Source organism: Chelonia mydas, chromosome 9 (genome assembly GCF_015237465.2).
Source record: "Chelonia mydas isolate rCheMyd1 chromosome 9, rCheMyd1.pri.v2, whole genome shotgun sequence".
NCBI lineage: Eukaryota > Metazoa > Chordata > Testudines > Cheloniidae > Chelonia > Chelonia mydas.
In genome coordinates, this window is record NC_057855.1 from 55,273,806 (window position 1) to 55,294,681 (window position 20,876).

A 20,876-nucleotide genomic window follows, 5' to 3' on the forward strand; every position below is an offset into this window, starting at 1 on the left:
GACCTTTTTGTATTTATTTTTGACCTTTATGTTAAACAGCCAGACCCCAAGAAGGGTTGTTGCTATTGCACTCACAAAAGTCTTTTGTGTGTAGAGTTTATTGAGGAGCCTGAAGAGGGGAAACTGAGACAGTTCCACCCCAGGTCACAAGGGGCATTCAGGAGGTAGCTGACCCTGTTATACTCCCTAAATAATAGGGATCTATCTGCAGGCTTTTCAGTCTGGATTAAGGCACAGGCCCAGTAGGCCCATGCCTGGGGCCCCAGCTCCTGTCATTACAGGATGAGATCGGAATTCTGCTTGCATTAAAAATCAACTATACTTCGAGCCCTTGTGGATGCAAAGAAAACTTGAAAAATATGTTCTGAGCATAACTGATGTCTGCAGACAACCTGGAACAAGAGGTCGCAGAGGTGTGAATTGGCCCATTCATCTTAACTCAGACACCTGCTGCCATCCCAGGGAGGGGCAGAGCCATAACAAGGGGGGAGGCAGTGTGGGGGCCTCACATGGATTGTGGGTAGGACCTCAGATTGCCATCATCTGACACCAAGGCTTTCTAAGTGGTGCATGAGGAAATGGATGGGCACAGAGTCCAAGTGATCAGTGGGCTGGCCGCCCGTGGGCCATGAGGAGACATGTGACTTAGTCAAATGGACAGAAAGCATCTCAAGCAAACCTCTGTGTTGTGTACTGTACCTCTGCTCCTTCTCCACAGCTACAGAGGGCTGCTCTGTGACTCAGCTCACAGGGAAATCCTTCACTGCCTCTTTGTGTTTCATATAAATACTGCTAACGACTCATTGCTATGGACACTGAGTCAGCTCCCCAGCTGATGTAAATCAGCATCTCTCCATTGAAGCCAGATCCCCAGCGGGCATAAATCAGTATCTTTCCACTGAAATCAATGGAGTGATGTCTCTTTACACTAGCTGAGGATCTGGCCTGTCCATTTCCTGTTTGCTGAGTAGGATAGCTATGTGCTATGCCTCAGACTTATCAGCTTGGCTGGATCTCTTGCCAGATACACCTGATTGTTAGGTAGCCACCTTGGCAATGAATAGCTCAGATGGAGTTTGCACTCTTTCAGCTATGTAGGAGGAAAACACTGGGCTTATTAATGCCTTAGAATGTCTCTCCACTGGCTGCTCCTCCCACAAGGCACCTGCTTCCAGCCTTCTCTGCCTTCCCCCCCCACCTGCATGCATACCTGGCAGTACTGGGGAAGGTAAGGCTTGCACCAGCAAAGGAGCTCTGCAGAGAGGAGGGGATCTTTGCCCTGGCTTTGTAGCCATGACTGTGATAGTTTCTCATTGGTGCAGCTATCTGTGAGTGATACTTTCCCACGAAGGTCGGAGGCTGGAGCATTTCCAGAGGGCAGAGAAAATCTTGCTGACTGTGCTGGAGAAGGTCACTGCCATGGATTTCAGATTTATAGCTGATTATTCAAGAAACCTGGAAGCTTTTGAATTTGCCCTCTGTACCTCAGAGAATGCAGTAACTGTGGGGTTTCCCTTGTGGATTGCAGCTGATGCCCTCTGTGATCATGCACTCCTAAGGCTTCATGGAAATATGTTTATGAATGTATATATGGTATAACTGGAATATGTTTTATGCTACATATGCCATGTAACATATCTCTGTGAAGGTTATAGAATCATAGAATATCAGAGTTGGAAGGGACCTCAGGAGATCATCTAGTCCAACCACCTGCTCAAAGCAGGACCAATCCCCAACTAAATCATTCCAGCCAGGGCTTTGTCAAGCCTGACCTTAAAAACTTCTAAGGAAGGAGATTCCAACACCTCCCTAGGTAACGCATTCCAGTGTTTCACCACCCTCTTAGTGAAAAAGTTTTTCCTAATATCCAACCTAAACCTCCCCCACTGCAACTTGAGACCATTACTCCTCGTTCTGTCATCTGCTACCACTGAGAGCAGTCTAGATCCTTTGGAACCCCCTTTCAGGTAGTTGAAAGCAGCTATCAAATCCCCTCCCTCATTCTTCTCTTCCGCAGACTAAACAATTCCAATTCCCTCAGCCTCTCCTCATAAGTCATGTATTCCAGTCCCCTAATCATTTTTGTTGCCCTCCGCTGGACGTTTTCCAATGTTTCCACATCCTTCTTGTAGTGTGGGGCCCAAAACTGGACACAGTACTCCAGATGAGGCCTCACCAATGTCGAATAGAGGGGAACAATCACGTCCCTCGATCTGTTGGCAATGCCCCAACTTATACATCCCAAAATGCTATTGGCCTTCTCGGCAACAAGGGCACACTGTTCACTCATATCGAGCTTCTCGTCCACTATAACGCCTAGGTCTGTTTCTGCAGAACTGCTGTCTAGCCATTCAGTCCCTAGTCTGTAGCAGTGCATGGGATTCTTCCATCCTAAGTGCAGGACTCTGCACTTGTCCTTGTTGAACCTCATCAGATTACTTTTGGCCCAATCCTCTAATTTGTCTAGGGTCCTCTGTATCCTATCCCAACCCTCCAGTGTATCTACTACTCCTCCCAGTTTAGTGTCATCTGCAAACTTGCTGAGGGTGCAATCCACACCATCCTCCAGATCATTAAGGAAGATATTGAACAAAACCGGCCCCAGGACCGACCCTTGGGGCACTCCACTGGATACCGGCTGCCAACTAGACATGCAGCCATTGATCACTACCCATTGAGCCTGACAATCTAGCCAGCTTTCTATACACCTTATAGTCCATTCGTCCAGCCCATACTTCTTTAACTTGCTGGCAAGAATACTGTGGGAGACCGTGTCAAAAGCTTTGCTAAAGTCAAGGAACAACACATCCACTGCTTTCCCCTCATCCACAGAGCCAGTTATCTCATCATAGAAGGCAATTAGATTAGTCAGGCAAGACTTGCCCTTGGTGAATCCATGCTGACTGTTCCTGATCACTTTCCTCTCGTCCAAATACTTCAGAATTGATTCCTTGAGGACCTGCTCCGTGATTTTTCCAGGGACTGAGGTGAGGCTGACTGGCCTGTAGTTCCCAGGATCCTCCTTCTTCCCTTTTTTAAAGATGGGCACTACATTAGCCTTTTTCCAGTCGTCCGGGACCTCCCCCGATCACCACAAGTCTTCAAAGATAATGGCCAATGGCTCTGCAATCACATCCGCCAACTTCTTTAGCACCTTCGGATGCAGTGCATCTGACTCCATGGACTTGTGCTCGTCCAGCTTTTCTAAATAGTCCCGAACCACTTCTTCCCTCACAGAGGGCTGGTCACCTCCTCCCCATGCTGTGCTGCCCAGTGCAGCAGTCTGGGAGCTGACCTTGTTCGTAAAGACAGAGGCAAAAAAAGCATCGAGTACATTAGCTTTTTCCACATCCTCTGTCACTAGGTTGCCTCCCTCATTCAGTAAGGGGCCCACACTTTCCTTGACTTTCTTCTTGTTGCTAACATACCTGAAGGTTTCAGAGTAACAGCCGTGTTAGTCTGTATTCGCAAAAAGAAAAGGAGTACTTGTGGCACCTTAGAGACTAACCAATTTATTTGAGCATAAGCGTTCGTGAGCTACAGTTCACTTCTGTAGCTCACGAAAGCTTATGCTCAAATAAATTGGTTAGTTTCTAAGGTGCCACAAGTACTCCTTTTCTTTTAACATACCTGAAGAAACCCTTCTTGTTACTCTTAACATCTCTTGCTAGCTGCAACTCCAGGTGTGATTTGGCCTTCTTGATTTCACTCCTGCATGCCTGAGCAATATTTATATACTCTTCCCTGGTCATTTGTCCAATCTTCCACTTCTTGTCAGCTTCTTTTTTGTGTTTAAGATCAGCAAGGATTTCACTGTTAAGTCAAGCTGGTTGCTTGCCATATTTACTATTCTTTCTACACATCGGGATGGTTTGTCCCTGTAACCTCAATAAGGTTTCTTTAAAATACAGCCAGCTCTCCTGGACTCCTTTCCCCCTCATGTTATTCTCCCAGGAGATCCTGCCCATCAGTTCCCTGAGGTTGTCAAAGTCTGCTTTTCTGAAGTCCAGGGTCCGTATTCTGCTGCTCTCCTTTCTTCCCTGTGTCAGGATCCTGAACTCGACCATCTCATGGTCACTGCCTCCCAGGTTCCCATCCACTTTTGCTTCCACTGCTAATTCTTCCCGGTTTGTGAGCAGCAGGTCAAGAAGAGCTCTGCCCCTAGTTGGTTCCTCCAGCACTTGCACCAGGAAATTGTCCCCTACACTTTCCAAAAACTTCCTGGATTGTCTGTGTACCGCTGTATTGCTCTGCCAGCAGATATCAGGGTGATTGAAGTCTCCCATGAGAACCAGGGCCTGCGATCTAGTAACTTCCATTAGTTGCCGGAAGAAAGCGTCGTCCACCTCATCCCCCTGATCCGATGGTCTCTAGCAGACTCCCACCATGACATCACCCTTATTGCTCACGCTTCTAAACTTAATCCAGAGACACTCAGGTTTTTCTGCAGTTTCATAGCAGAGCTCTGAACAGTCATACTGCTCTCTTACATACAGTGCTACTCCCCCACCTTTTCTGCCCTGCCTGTCCTTCCAGAACAGTTTATATCCACCCATGACAGTACTCCAGTCATGTGAGTTATCCCACCAAGTCTCTGTGATTCCAATCACATCATAATTCCTTGACTGTGCCAGGACTTCCAGTTCTCCCTGCTTGTTTCCCAGGCTTCTTGCATTTGTGTATAGGCACTTGAGATAACTTGCTGTTTGTCCTGCTTTCTTAGTATGAGGCAGGAGCCCTCCCTTTTCGTGTTCTCCTGCTCGTGCTTCCTACCGGTATCCCACATCCCCACTTACCTCAGGGCTTTGGTCTCCTTCCCCCGGTGAACCTAGTTTAAAGCCCTCCTCACTAGGTTAGCCAGCCTGCTTGTGAAAATGCTCTTCCCTCTCTTCGTTAGGTGGAGCCCGTCTCTGCCTAGCACTCCTCCTTCTTGGAACACCGTTCCATGATCAAAGAATCCAGTTATGGTCTACTGAATCTATTCATCCTATTTGTATGCATGTGTCATTGTTGCATTCAATGTTATGAATATTAGCTGTATACTTGTTTGATTTTAAATAGCATTAGTAAGGAATTTGGTCAGCTTCTTTAGAAAGGAATTTGCAAGTTAAGTGCCCAATCAAGAAGCACTTAATGCACAATGGATCATGGAAGGCTCCAATCCACATAAGAGGTCTACATGAGGACGTTCAAGGTAGCATGTGGACAATGGCTGCTGCCTGTAAAAACTGAGTCATGCATGGACATGTGACTTGCCCAGGTGACTCCAGAACGCCATCTTGGAGCTGGACTTTACATAGGAGAGAGGAGGGGGTCTGCACTCACAAGAGAACGGCTATTTAAATCCCTGGCAGACCCCTCCATTTTGTCTTCAGCTAGCTAAAGAGGGAGCCTCTCCACCCCCAAGGATACCTGAAAGAAACTGGAACAAAGGACAGTAACTACAGCAGGTGTGAGTGGTTGCTGGACCCAGAATAGAAGGAGACTAGTCTGTAAAAGGAAGCTTACTGGAATTACTCTGAGGGTGAGGTATTTATCTATATTCAGTTTTCTTACTGTATTAGACATAGACTTGCATGTTCTATTTTATTTTGCTTGGTAATCAACTTTGTTCTGTCTGCTATTACTTGGAACCACTTAAATCCTACTTTCTGTATTTAATAAAATCACTTTTTACTTATCAATTAACCCAGAGTATGTATTAATACCTGGGAGGGCAAATAGCTGTGCATAGCTCTCTATCAGTGTTATAGAGGGTGAACAATTTATGAGTTTACCCTGTATAAGCTTTATACAGGGTAAAACGGATTTATTTGGGGTTTGGACCCCATTGGGAGTTGGGCATCTGAGTGTTAAAGACAGGAATACTTCTTAAGCTGCTTTCAATTAAGCCTACAGCTGTTAGGGGACGTGGTTCAGACCTGGGTCTGGGTTTGCAGCAGGCTAGCAGGTCCGGCTCAAACTGGGCAGGGCACTGAAATCCCAAGCTAGGAATGCAGGGAAAGCAGGGGCAGAAGTAGTCTTGGCACATCAGTTGGCAGCCCCAAAGTGGTTTCTGTGTCACACCCTCCTGCTGCAGGAGTGCTCTAGTAAACAGGGCCAGTCAGAGACAGTTACCAATGGGCACCATCAGATGTCAGGCTGCTGTGACCTAGGAGTGCCCAAAGAAGGAGCTGGCTGGGAAAATTGGACCAGAGAGGATGTGTTCAGTGTGGTGGACAGCGCTGAGTGCAGGGGGCACATAGTGCCAGGCAAGGTCCTCAGGCTCCTGAAAGAGCTAATTGTCATTGCCATTGTCCACTGCAGGCACCAGTTCCTCATTAAGCCAGGTCTGTATGCCAACTACATCTGCGGGGGTGTGGGCCAGTGGAGCAGAGTGACCACAGGGGGTTCTGTGGTTTGACTAGAGGCCTGCTATCTCTTTGCTCCTGGCCCAGAACGGGGGAAGGTGACAGAGATGCAGATGGCAAGAGACAAAAAGGGAAACAAGGAGAGGCACAGACAGAGGCTGAGAGGTGGGGGGAATGGGAAGAGGAGAAGGGGAGAGGAAGAAGATGGAACAAGTTGGAAAAGACACATCAGGTTATTCAGACCATATGATATGTGATATGACAAGAAAGGTCTTTAATAGGTTTCAGATCGATAACGGGTCAATAAACTATATAGAAGTGATGGTTGTTACCCCAAAATGAACATAAACTGAAAGGCTGGATTCCGAACTCCCACCGATGCCAAGAAAGAGAAAAGCTATTCAGTCAGAACTGGAATCTACCAGTAAAGCACAAGCCAGAGCAATGACAGAGAAACTCAGTTCCCCTCTCATCCCAAGATGCACTGCTTGGTCCACTGAGGACAGAGTGGCCCATTGATGGAGACATAAAAAAGAGGTTGCCAACTTTAGATCCCAATGTCTGTCCAAATTCTGACTTAGTTAGTTACATACTCTGCAGAGTGGGGAAAATAAACAACAAAACAAAACCCCTAGGTTTCATCTAGAGAGGTTAATTTCTTCGTGTTGTGCAATGCTGTTGGCACAGGATATCTTCAGTGTTTCACTCTAGAGGTGGTTGCATTTCAATGGTGGGTGAGAAAGCCCCATGGAGTGGCTATAGTCTAGAGTGCTTTGGGATTCTTCAGGTCGAAAGGGCTCAATATGCCATTTGATTACAATTCAGTACCACACTGAAATAAAGTTCCTGGGTGAAATCTTGACACCAGTAAAGTCAATAGGAGTTTTCCACTGACTTGAAAGGGGCCGGGGTTTCCCCACTGTAACTAAGGATACCCTAATAAAAGGTTACCCAGTGCATCTCAATGACTACAAAGCTTTGTTATGAACCAGCTATATATTCTACTTCCCTGTTCTTGTCTAGCTTCACTTGACTGTTGCCTTCAGTCTCCAGACGTTTTTATGTCATGCTTCTCCTGCTTCTCAATGACCAGATGACTGTTAAACTGTGGACGTTGTCCTGGTCTCAGGTCTTGCTCTCTAGATTAAAAACATCGCTGCTAGTGGTATGATAAAGAAGTGACCATATTGAAGTTAATCATAGGCTAGTGAGGTATTGCTGACCTCTCTGTTCTGTGAAATAGAACTACGAGTCGGACCAGTTCAAAGAAGGCTTACTACAAGCTCAGCTAAGCAGGACACTTGTTCCAGGCAGGGAGAAGACACTGGGGGGGGGCATCGCTTGATACAAGATCCAGAAGGAACTATGTAGGGTCTGGAAAGAGGTAAAGAGTCTGCAGAGAGGGAGCCCAGGCAGGGGCTGGGGAAAGGGGCAGGCTGAGGCAGGAAGTGGTCCAGGAAGGCAGTTAAAACGTAGCTATTTACCACCAGCAGCCAGGACTGGAACCTAGAGAAGAGGGAGGGCCCGGGTTCTCCTACCAGCCACTGAGGAAGGGGCTGTAAAAACCGACCTGATACAAGGGGTAAGGACTGTTGGAAGCCCTGGGGAAAAGGGGTGTAAGGAGAACTGGGCCCAGAGTTGGGGCTAGGGTTGCCACCTGTCCAGGTTTTCCCAGGATTGCCCCTTTGTTGAGGTAGCAGACACGGATGAAATGGTTCAGATGTTCTAGTTGGCTGTACCTCAGAGGTGGCAAGCCTGGCTGGGGCTGAGGACCTGGCATAATGTCACTGGACAGTTGTTCATGGAACTCTGTTACCCTCGAAGGGCTTGAATGTGACATAGTCAGAGGGCCAAGTCATATGATGAGGCAGACTGCTCCAAGGCCGAAGCTGCTGTCAGTAGGGGTGTTAGAGGAGGAGGGACTGCTATCCCATGCCCAGCCACAAGAGGGTGCCAGCCACTGAGTCAGTCTTCTACGCACAACTGTTTGTCTGTCCGACCATCTGACTGACCAAACACCCACCTGTCTGTCTAGCTAAGCATCCTTCTCCATGTTTCCATCAATACACATTTCTGTCAGGTGCCAGCTCATGCCAAGCTCACCTCAATCCCTAGAAAAATCATGGAGCAGATCCTCAAGGAATCAATTTTAAAGCACTTATAGGAGAGGAAAGTGATCAGGAACAGTCAGCCTGGATTCACCAAGGGCAAGACATGCCAGACTAACCTAATTGCCTTCTATGATGAGATAACTGGCTCTGTGGATGAGGGGAAAGCAGTGGATGTGTTATTCCTTGACTTTAGCAAAGCTTTTGACACGGTCTCCCACAGTATTCTTGCCAGCAAGTTAAAGAAGTATGGGCTGGATGAATGGACTATAAGGTGGGTAGAAAGCTGGCTAGATTGTCGGGCTCAACAGGTAGTGATCAATGGCTCCATGTCTAGTTGGCAGCCAGTATCAAGTGGAGTGCCCCAAGGGTTTGTCCTGGGGCCAGTTTTGTTCAATATCTTCATAAATGATCTGGAGGATGGTGTGGATTGCATCCTCAGCAAGTTTGCAGATGACACTAAACTGGGAGGAGAGGTAGATACGCTGGAGGGTAGGGATAGGATACAGAGGGCCCTAGACAAATTAGAGGATTGGGCCAAAAGAAATCTGATGAGGTTCAACAAGGATAAGTGCAGAGTCCTGACAGACTAGGGACCAAACGGCTAGGCAGCAGTTCTGCAGAAAAGGACCTAGGGGTTACAGTGGACAAGAAGCTGGATATGAGTCAACAGTGTGCCCTTGTTGCCAAGAAGGCCAATGGCATTTTGGGCTGTATAAGTATGGGCATTGCCATTAGATCAAGGGACGTGATAATTCCCCTCTATTCGGCATTGGTGAGGCCTCATCTGGAGTACTGTGTCCAGTTTTGGGCCCCACACTACAATGAGGATGTGGAAAAATTGGAAAGAGTCCAGCAGAGGGCAACAAAAATGATTAGGGGACTGGAACACATGACTTATGAGGAGAGGCTGAGGGAACTGGGATTATTTAGTCTGCAGAAGAGAAGAATGAGGGGGGATTTGATAGCTGCTTTCAACTACCTGAAAGGGGGTTCCAAAGAGGATGGATCTAGACTGTTCTCAGTGGTACCAGATGACAGAACAAGGAGTAATGGTCTCAAGTTGGAGTGAGGGAGGTTTAGGTTGGATATTAGGAAAACGTTTTTCACTAGGAGGGTGGTGAAACACTGGAATGGGTTACCTAGTGAGGTGGTGATTCTATGAAGATCCCCTTGCCTCACTTGAACACTGACATATACCGAGTTGGAATCAGTCTGGCTCACCTGGGTGTTAGTATGGTTAAAACAGGAGCTAGAATGCTAAGAATGTGTTTAGTCTTTAGAGTTTATGGAATGCTGGTGAGCTGCTATGTGCATTAATCTTACTTATCACACCTGTATCCCATAGTGTAAGGTTATATTTGAGCGGTTGTATTGTGAGCCTCTGTGACTGTGTAAATCACCATACAGGAGAGCGACATTAATTAGTGTGAAGGATTGATCCCAACAGAAGGTGTTACGCCCTTTCCAAAAGGACGATCTATCAATACAAGATAGACTATTGTGGGATGTTGCAACTGGAATTTCTGTATGTACCACCAACAAAAGGACAAAAGACTTTTCTTGTTTTTGTGCATCCTCCCTGTGAAGATGACTCTTCCCATCACCTGAGCTTTGCAACTGAAAGCATGTGGGAAGAAGAGAAAAAAAACCCTATCAAGAAGGGACTGATTATTTCTATGTTGCTTGGACTGTGAGGGGCAAGATATTTTTAGGAATAAGCAAGAGATCCCCAGCTGCTTAGCCTGGATTAGCCCAAAAGGACGTATAGAGCTTGTTGGTTATAGAAGCTTCTATTACCTTTTGAAATTGAAGATTGTAACTCATTTGTGTGTCTATTGTTTATCCGCTTTAACCTTTTAAATAACTTTCTTGTTTCCTTTTCATATTTAATAAGTCTTTATGTAGTTTATTATAGGCTAGGCTATACATGTTGTCTTTGGTGTGAGATATAAGATGCAACTGACGTGGGGTAAGTGACTGGTCCTTTGGGACTGGGAGTACTCTGAATATTGCTGTGATTCTTGGTGTAAGAGACCAGGTATCACATATGTACACTCACCTGGATGGCTAAACAGATCAGTGTACCCAGGGGAACTGTCTATCGCTCCATGTTAAGTGTTATAGTGCCTGGGGAGCTCACAATTGATAATTGGTTGGTGAAATCTAAGCATAGAACTCACCACCAATTTGGGGTTTGTGCCCTGGTTCCTAACAGTTTGCACAGAGGTTGGTACTTATGCTCTTGAGTCATGCAGGCAGTGTGACAGCTATATCCATCTCCCAACTGTACTCTTTATCACTCTGCTCCTGCCTCCCTGACCCCATCACCAGCGTTACATCCTTGTTCTTCTGACCACTGTGCTGTGTTGGGAGTTTGTTCAGAAAGGAGAGCATTCAAACCCAGCCTCTTGGTCTGCCAAATGGGGGGACAAATACAGAAAAGGAGTGTCTGGAGCAAAGACCACCTCAGTGCTACAGGCCCTGTCCCCTGTCTCCTGCTCTGCCCCAGTGATAAGTATCTAGGAAATGTTGACCTGCCTATTAGTTTTGGGTCCTTTTAACTAAAAAACCAAGCAGCTGCTGTACGACGTCTGGAGGGGGAAGAATGAACTCACATGCATCCGAGCAGAGATGCCAGGTTCTTCATTTCAAAACTTTTTCTTAATTTCATCCATTGATCTCGCTCCAGCAGCAGCCATTGCCATGGTCTGTTGCCCTTGCCCATAGGTGCTGAAACAAGGGGAATTCTCATTCTCTCCCAGACTGTCTTGCCTGGTATGCAGTGGAGACTGGATGATGCACTACTGCTAAGCATCCATCCAGGAAAAGCAGTTATATTTTAAAGAACAGGGCAAGAGCTACCAGTCTCAGGGTCCTGCTCGGCTGAACTGGAACTTGTCTCCAAGGCAGACAAGGCTTAAAGAGGAAAGACGGGGGTGGGGGGGAGGAGGGAAGAGAGGATCGGGAGATTTCTGGCTGTTGTTTTCTAAAAGCAACTTCTGCCCTTGACCAGGTGACCTCAGCGCTGAGAGCCTAAAGGAAGAAGGTCTGCAGCTGTCCCTGCTGCTGTCCAGTGGCCCGAAAATGATCAGGTTCAACATTATCCCTGTGGTGCAGAGAAAGCAGAGTGCTCTGAAACTCCACAACAGACGCAGAGAAGGAAGTTTTGCAGAAGGCAGCCTGCAAAAAGTAACACGGGGCTGACTTCATCCCCAGCAGCTACTATTACTGGAGGTAAACACCAAGCTATACTCCTGCCATCCGAACCCCTTCCTGAAACCTTACTGGGAGAGAGAGAGAGGGTTTGTCTGCCATACAGACTGTCAGTGGGGATGCAGTCTTAAGCAATGGAGTATAGTTCTGTAGAATTTAAAAGAGCTAGTGAAAAATGGAGGCAACTTCTTGATTCTGTAAATTTTGATGAATTTGTTTACTGTTTTCCATCCAAATTTGAAGTTTCAATGAAAATTTTCATCAACATTTGAAAATGTTATCTTCAAAATTTGAAAAATTTCAATCAACTCTAAATAAAGTTCAGCCTTTCACTAGGAAGAAAAGTCCTAATAAAATGAGGACCCTGCAATGGAGTTCAGGGCCAGTGTAACACATGGTGAACCACAAGATCTACTGCTGAGTTCAACTGCCATGCCAGGCTGACCGCTCCTGGGTTCTTCTATGGAGTTGTCATGATCACTACTATCTTCACCCTGGAGCACTGGGCAGATTCTGTTGCCTCAGCTGGGAGCTCTGTTACTGTCCCAGCTCTGTTGCTCCCAGCTGGGAATGCTGTTACTGAGCTATCAGTGATGGTCTCTCTTTGGGCTACTCATCCTGCTCTTTCTCCCCTGCTGCCACCCACAGGAACCCACCTCTTAGACGGGGATACTGGAGATCCACCACCAGCCCAGTCTTAGCCCCAGTGCCCTTTTGGGAGGTGAGGTCTCAGACTCCACAGAGGGGTAGGCAAGAAGTTGGTGTCACAAAGCCACCAGACTGCCTCCCCCCTGAGAGGGTGGTGTGACATTGCACTCCATTTGTTTTATGCAAATATGCTTATAAATGTGAATATGATGTAACTGGAATATGCTTTATGCAAAAGGTCTCTTGTAAGGTATCATTACAAAACTTATAATCTACTGAGTGTGTTCATCCTATTTGTTTGCATGTATTATTTCTATGTCTGGAGTTAGAAGAATAAGATATAAACTTGTATTACTAATGTAAACATGTTAAGTGGAAGCCATTAAGGGTTCTTGAAAATCAATGAACTGTAAATGGCTCTGTTTACTTGCAAACTTTCCTGTGTAAGTGTGGGCCAGCCCAGGAAGAATGGAGGTGGGGTCTCACGGGACATGTGACCATGTCACATGATGCTGGAATCCATCTTAAATCTAGTACTTTTCCATTTAGAAGGAGGGGTGGGATCCCAGAGAGGCTAGTGGCTTTCATCATCTGGACCCATGGAAAAGAAGCCCTTGAGGAATTCCACCATGATTTCAACTATTTCCATCTCACCATCAACCTCAGCCTGGACCAGTCCACACAAGAGATCCACTTCCTGGACACTAAGGTGCTAATAAGCGATGGTCACATAAACACCACCCTATACCAGAAACCTACTGACCGCTATGCCTATCTACATACCTCCAGCTTTCATCCAGACCACACCACACGTTCCATTGTCTACAGCCAAGCTCTACGATACAACCGCATTTGCTCCAACCCCTCAGACAGAGACAAAGATCTCTACAAGATCTCTATCAAGCATTCTTACAGCTACAATACCCACCTGCTGAAGTGAAGAAACAGATTGACAGAGTCAGAAGAGTACCCAGAAGTCACCTACCACAGGACAGGCCCAACAAAGAAAATAACAGAACGCCACTAGCCATCACCTTCAGCCCCCAACTAAAACCTCTCCAACGCATCATCAAGGATCTACAACCTATCCTGAAGAACGACCCATCACTCTCACAGATCTTGGGAGACAGGCCAGTCCTTGCTTACAGACAGCCCCCCAACCTGAAGCAAATACTCACCAGCAACCACAAACCACACAACAGAACCACTAACCCAGGAACCTATCCTTGCAACAAAGCCCATTGCCAACTGTGTCCACATATCTATTCAGGGGACACCATCATAGGGCCTAATCACATCAGCCACAATATCAGAGGCTCGTTCACCGCACATCTACCAATGTGATATATGCCATCATGTGCCAGCAATGCCCCTATGCCATGTACATTGGTCAAACTGGACAGTCTCTACGTAAAAGGATAAATGGACACAAATCAGACATCAAGAATTATAACATTCAAAAACCAGTTGGAGAACACTTCAATCTCTCTGGTCACTCGATTACAGACCTAAAAGTGGCAATACTTCAACAAAAAAACTTCAGAAACAGACTCCAACGAGAGACTGCTGAATTGGAATTAATTTGCAAACTGGATACGATTAACTTCGGCTTGAATAGAGTCTGGGAGTGGATGGGTCATTACACAAAGTAAAACTATTTCCCCATGTTTATCCCCCACCCCCCACTGTTCCTCAGACATTCTTGTCAACTGCTGGAAATGGCCCACCTTGATTATCACTACAAAAGGTTCCCCTCCTCCCCCCACCACTCTCCTGCTGGTAATAGCTCACCTTAAGTGATCACTCTGGTGTATGGTAACACCCATTGTTTCATGTTCTCTATGTATATAAATCTCCCCACTGTATTTTCCACTGAATGCATCCGATGAAGTGAGCTGTAGCTCACGAAAGCTTATGCTCAAATAAATTGGTTAGTCTCTAAGGTGCCACAAGTACTCCTTTTCTTTTTGCGAATACAGACTAACATGGCTGCTACTCTGAAACCTACCTGTAATCAGTTTCTTAATGTATTAGGCTTAGACTTGTATGTTTTGTTTTATTTTGCTTTGTGACTTACTTTGTTCTGTCTGTTATTACTTGAAACCACTTAAATCCCACTTTTCATACTTAATAAAATCACTTTTGTTTATTAGTAAATGCAGAGTAAGTGATTAGTACCTGGGGGAGCAAACAGCTGTGCATATCTCTCTATCCATGTTATAGAGGGCGGACAATTTATGAGTTTACCCTATATAAGCTTTATACAGATTTATTTGGGGTTTGGATCCCATTGGGAGCTGGTTGTCTGGGTGCTGGAGGCAGGGAACCTGCTGAGCATTTTTTAGTTAAAGTCTGCAGCTTTGTGGGCATGGACTAGACCTGGGTCTGTGCTGCAGCAAGCTATCGTGTCTGGCTCAACAAGGCAGTGTTCTGGAGTCCCAAGCTGACAGGGAAAACGGGCTCAGGAGTTACTTCACCACATCAGGTGACAGTCCCAAGGGGATCTCTGTGACCGAACCCATCACAGTGGGATCATCCTCTGGCTAGAGTTTTGTCATGGCCAGAATTTAATTTGAGCTGGGGCTTGCCAGGGCTTAGCCCCAGCACCTCTTTTCATTCCAGGGTGCAGCCTTGGCAGCTCTTCTGTCAGTGTCCTTTAGTAAGGCATGCAGTTCTACACTTGCATGTAAGGCATGACCTTGCAAGTACAGTGTGTGAGAGGTCACGCTGTGTGGAGGATGCCGTTTTGTTTTGCTTGAGCTCCGGCACCTCTTTACAAATGAAGCACTGGGCAAGGCTGGGCCTCCCAGGTCTGGATGGGCTCTGCAGTGTAAGGAGAAACACAAAGAGCCTTACTTTAAGCGGCAACTGGAGACCTCCCTGAACCAGGAAGAACTCATGTTTATTAAGCTTCCTGCTGCAACCATCCTGGTCTTCTCTGGTAAACCGTGGAGGACCAGGAACTCTATAACCACTCCACATCTCCCTTTATGATACATGATTAAAATTTAACTTATAAACCAGTGTGTAAAAAGAAAAGGAGTACTTGTGGACCCTTAGAGACTAACAAATTTATTTGAGCATAAGCTTTCGTGAGCTACAGCTCACTTCATCGGATGAAGTGCATCCGATGAAGTGAGCTGTAGCTCACGAAAGCTTATGCTCAAATAAATAAAATAAATTTGTTAGTCTCTAAGGTACCACAAGTACTCCTTTTCTTTTAGCGGATACAGACTAACACAGCTGCTCCTCTGAAACCAATGTGTGTACTCACACCACAATCCAAAATAAACTTAAATTCCTTAATACTATTTACACAGCTATGTGCCCTTATCCATTCCATTTAAGTAGTCCTGAACATTATTCTATAGATCACATCTTTGAGGGATTCTCATCAGCCTTACAAATCTTGTTCTCACTTTGGCTGAGTTCTCATGTAGTGTTCCCTGTAGAGACGGCTCAGTTCCTGACAGAGTACCTGCAGGTTCTAGAGCTTCTCTTTGTCGTGCTGGGGAATACTGAGAATGAACCCAATTGCTCTGGAGAAGACCTTTTGGAGTCTCCGCTTGGGAGGATCTGGGAGTTTCTGCTGAGTTTTGAACAGTTCCAAAAGCGAGGAGCTTTTATCTACAATTTTTTCCCTGGGCTCAGTTCAGGCAGTGCTTTCGTTCTGTGCTGAACATTGAAGTTTTATTGCTGCTGAATTTTTGTTGCAGCATTCAGTTTTCAAATTCCTTCAGGTCAAGCCACTTTGGTTTAAGTCTACATTGAACTTGTTCTGGCAGCAATTCCAGCATCAGCCAGCTGACTTCAGCAAATTAGAGATGAACAACTAAAGCCTGAAACTTGCCAGAAATTGACTCACCTCTGCTAAAGAAGACAACTTCCAACAGGCCTACTACCATATTAGCAGGACCAAAGTGATGTTCACAGAGCTGATGACCTGCTTCTGAAAGGACGGCACTTTTTTATGCTGGCAGTATTTCAGAAAGATGCCCTCCAAAATCTATTTTAGGGACACCAAGATATAACCAAGTGCAGGGATGAGCACAAGAATTTACATAGTGACCTGATTTGAGGAGGAACCTTAATAGAGGGTTCCATGATGCTATAGACTTCTTTGGCCTCCACTGCTCCCTGGCATCTTCCCCTTGCTTGGGAGGATCCAGGAGAAAGGGCAAACCTGCTCATATTAATGTTGATTCAATCCATACCAGTTCTAGAAAAGCCCTGGAAAGGGCAATGAACAGTTTCAGCTGCAGCCTATACATTTCTCTCGCCAGGTACTCCACCAATTTCCCTGTCATAAAACTGCTCCATATTGCAGGCACACTGAAGGGCCACCATCTGGACAGCCTTCGCCTACTGGACCAGGTCAACAGTGAGGTCTGGAAAGAAGAGGGCAGGAAATGAGGGCTCACATTTAATCACTTAAAGATATGTTTTCCTGAGAGACCAGCTTGGGACACTGTACTTGTGACTGTGAATAGCCCGTATTCTGGTGTATGGCACCGTATTCTGATCTGAGTCACTTTGACCCTATGAGAATTGTGCACCTTACACATCTTTACTGAAAGAAACATTCAATTAACCTTGGCATACAAACCCAACAAGATGGGAATAATATAGCTAGGTGTGTATTTGTACCATTGTCTTATGCTGAACAGAATGCCAGGCCTGGTCAGGTGTATCAGAATAGTCACTCTCTTGTTCCCATGAGCCAGAGAAGGTACATAAGCCTTAATACTACTAAAGCTAATAGTGATTCTTGTTCCGCTCATGTGACAGGGGCCTGTGTTTCCAGCCCTGAAGATCTTGTGTTCTATTCCCTGTGCTCCATGTGTGATGGCTAGGGCTGCACATTTGTCATGGGTGGGAAACTCTCACAAAGAGTGTGATTTTTGTGTTTGTATGTGACTTTTCTCCATGTCTATGACTCACCCCACAACAGCGGTTCCTGCAGCCGCTCCAGGTGTTGCAACCTGGTGCATCTGGTTGCAGCGCTGCTCAGCTTTGGCCCACCTGACTCTCCATAATGATTGCACGGGGGAGGGGCGGAACCAGAGCAGCACTGTGACCCCACACACCACATCACAACACCTGGAACATGGAACCATGCCCAGCCACATGGAACATAGGAACTGCAGGAGCTGCCACTGCTGGGGGAGTGCAGGGCAGGCTCAGTGCTGGGGGAGTGCAGGGCAGGCTTACTCTCCAGCCTCCATCCCCCCAGGGACTCTCCTCCATAGCGGGCCAGGATTACGGTTGCAGTACCAAGGGGAGAGGGTGCTTCAGTGGTGGTCAGGGCCCCATTGGTGGGGCAGTGAGGAGAGTTTTCTTTTTAAAAAAATCAGGGAACAGGAACTGGAAGTGTAGCAACCCATGCCTTTTACTACAGTTACTGTGACTGCTCTGGGATTTTTGATAAAAAATAATGTGACAAATGTTCCGCTCTAGTGATGCTTGATACATCGGGAATGGAACCAGGGGCCTCCGGAGCTAAGAGCATGAGATGAGCTAAACAGCCAAGACTCTATAGACGGGGGTTACATATATTTTGGGCTCAGCCAGCAACTGCAGTGTCAATTCTTTGTGGCTACTGATTTGGTACAAGAGAATCCTACTACAACAACTTGAGACGTTGCTTTTTCTACCAAGTCCCAACATGCCATTAGGAGCTCGCACACAGCTGGAGGGTCATGCTTTGAACAGACTTCATCTTTCAACACCCTAGGAAAGGGAAGATTGAGCCGCTGAATCTGTTTTTCACAACCTGAGCATGCACCAGCTGCTAACATTGCAGCCTGATGCTGAGGATGTTGTGCTAGTGGCAGTACCATCTTTAATAATTTGGAGATGCTCCATCTCATGGGACCTCAGCTAAGGTATTACGAGGCACCACGCTCTTGGATGTGCTCCCTTTCATGGTTGAGACATGTTCTGTTGTCCAGAACCGTAGATGGTGGTGAGGAATTTGTCCTTCAGATTTGAACCCAGTTAATACAACACTCCACAGCAGTTTGGAGTGCCCACTTTGGGCAGTGCTAACCTTTATGACTTGTGTATGCTTCATGTTTTAGCATGGTATTGGAAGGTACTAGCCATTGTGACCAGTGCTCCATTTCTCAGTATCCCAGCGTGACAGTAGGCCTAAGCTATGCTAATTACAGACACAAGTGTGTTAGTAGAAGAGTAACATGCTAGTGAAGGCTGGTATGGAATTGTGCCCTAGCCTTGCTGATAGTTTCAATGTGATGATGCCTCCATGTAAATTGCCACAGAAATGCAGATTATTTTCAAGTTGCTGAATAATTTGAATCAAGCTTTCATTAGACAAAAATTAAGACACTTATTAATATGAAGAAAATCTTCAGAATATGAACCGAGTGTCCCTGATGTGCTGATGTCTGCTGGAGTCCGCAGCTCTGGGAGACAGAACAGCCCCCGTCAAGTCAATGGGATGCAAGTTAAAGTCTGTCCACTTTTAAATGTCCACATTAAGCATTAGATACCACAGGTTACAAACATAAATAATGGGTAGAAGTTTCAACATTACTGAGGGATTTGGATGCCCAATTCCCATTAATGTCAGTGGTGCCTAAATTCCTTTGGCAGCTTTGAACATCCCAGCCATAGCTGTATAACCCATGATAGTTTACATGTTCTATATTTTCCCTCTCTGAGTAAATCCTTTTGGTTTCCTCTAGATGGTGCTGCTGCAGGCCACTGATGTTCCCTTCCCCTGAGGACTGGGAGGACCTGGAAGGGTCAGTCTATAGGCTCCTGGTGATCCTGCTTTGTTGCTTAGCAACCAAAAATCTCCCCCACTTCCTGTATTCGGAAGAAAATCTTTTCCAAGGAGAGGATCTAGACCTGAGTGCTTTGGATCTAGACCTGAGTCGAGGGGTTTGCCAGCTCACCAGAGCACTTCCTCAAGTGCCATTTCACCCAAGCAAGGCAGAACAATCACCAGGGACTAGACAATGGTATCAAGACCTCGCTGCAGCTCCCAGCTCAGGACGGAGCCTACTGGGACCCAGCCTACTTTGATGTGCTGCTTAGCAAGGTAATTCAGAATCAAGAGCAAGGATCCCATCAGAGTGCTGGAACAGTTGGAGGCCCGGATTCTCAGGTGTCTGTAGTGTAAACTGAACCCAGCAGGGGAGGGAAAGCTGCCAGGGAGAGAAGAAACTGGGCTGAGGGAACTGGGATTGTTTAGTCTGCAGAAGAGAAGAATGAGGGAGGATTTGATAGCATCCTTCAACTACCTGAAAGGGGGTTTCAAAGAGGATGGATCTAGACTGTTCTCAGTGATAGCAGATGACAGAACAAGGAGTAATGGTCTCAAGTTGCAGTGGGGGAGGTTTGGGTTGGATATTGGGAAAAACTTTTTCACTAGGAGGATGGTGAAGCACTGGAATGCATCACCTAGGGAGGTGGTGGAATCTCTTTCCTTTGAGGTTTTTAAGGTCAGGCTTTACAAAGCCTTGGTTGAGATGATTTAGTTGGTGTTGGTCCTGCTTTGAGCAGGGGGTTGGACTAAATGACCTCCTGAGGTCCCTTCCAACCCTGATATTCTATGATTCTATGAAAGCTGGTTACAGTTCCCTGATTCTCTGCCCTGGGTGCAAGATAGAGTGGGTTAGGAGATGCTCTAATCGGTGCCAGCTGACTGTGATCCTCAGAGAAACTTCCACCAGCTGGGCATTCCTGAAGCTCCTTTCCATGCCCACACTGTCATATGGCTAGAGGTAGGATTCCTCAGAAATATCCAAATAGGTCAGCATGGTGCTAGAGTGCTAGAGCCACACGCAGCTCTCTGGGGCTGAGAAATGCCTCTGATCAGCAGCATTTTCTGATCAGAGTGGGCCTTCCATCTAACTCCTCCTCTTTCCCTTTTGTTCAGTTCCAGGTTTATCACATCCAGGACAAAGAGCAGATCTCTGCTCTGTCGAACATCTTGTCAAAGGCCAAGAAGGTGGTTAATGACCAGAGCTGAGCCAGCTCACCTCACATGGTCACACCCTGAACCTATAGACTGAATGGGTTCCCCCCACATTTGCCTTTACTGCCTTGGTCACAGCAGATGTTCTGGGAACCCAATATCCATTGGCTTCACAGTGCACAAATGGGGAAAAGAGCAATTGGGACAGAGCTGAAATAATCTAGTGGTGGAGGCTGGGTGTTGACACCTGAGTGTCACCAGAACAGGAGAGGTGATGGGGCTACCCATGGCGCATAGACCCTTTTCAGTCCTCTGCCTTTGAATTGCTAGATGAATTGACACAAGATACAGTTCTCTGTATCTGACACACTCAAGTACACTACTACCACATGGCTGCATAACTGAGCTCCAGTCAGTGCAGGGTAAGCCATGCTCTGTGGAATTACTCTTAGTATTGCCGATCACTTGTACTGTGTGGTCTGCTAGAGGAAGAATGGTGTTCTGTAGCAAATTAGAGTCACACACAATCTGTGCTGTGCCATATGTCACTGTTTATTAATCCAGTATGATCTATTCCGGGGTCATGCCCTGTGCATCAGTGAATTTACA

General features: G+C 46.3%; 1 protein-coding gene across 1 annotated transcript; it reads left to right on the forward strand.

Moving 5' to 3' along the window:
- The first annotated feature begins 1,293 nt into the window (after positions 1-1,293).
- On the forward strand, positions 1,294-20,321 carry MAB21L4 (mab-21 like 4). Its single transcript, XM_027829616.2, is given in 9 exon segments — positions 1,294-1,584; positions 6,050-6,329; positions 11,475-11,658; positions 11,660-11,695; positions 16,606-16,792; positions 18,403-18,416; positions 19,030-19,216; positions 19,218-19,388; positions 20,229-20,321. Coding segments are annotated over 9 exon segments (1,443 nt in total).
- Positions 20,322-20,876: the final 555 nt, after the last annotated feature.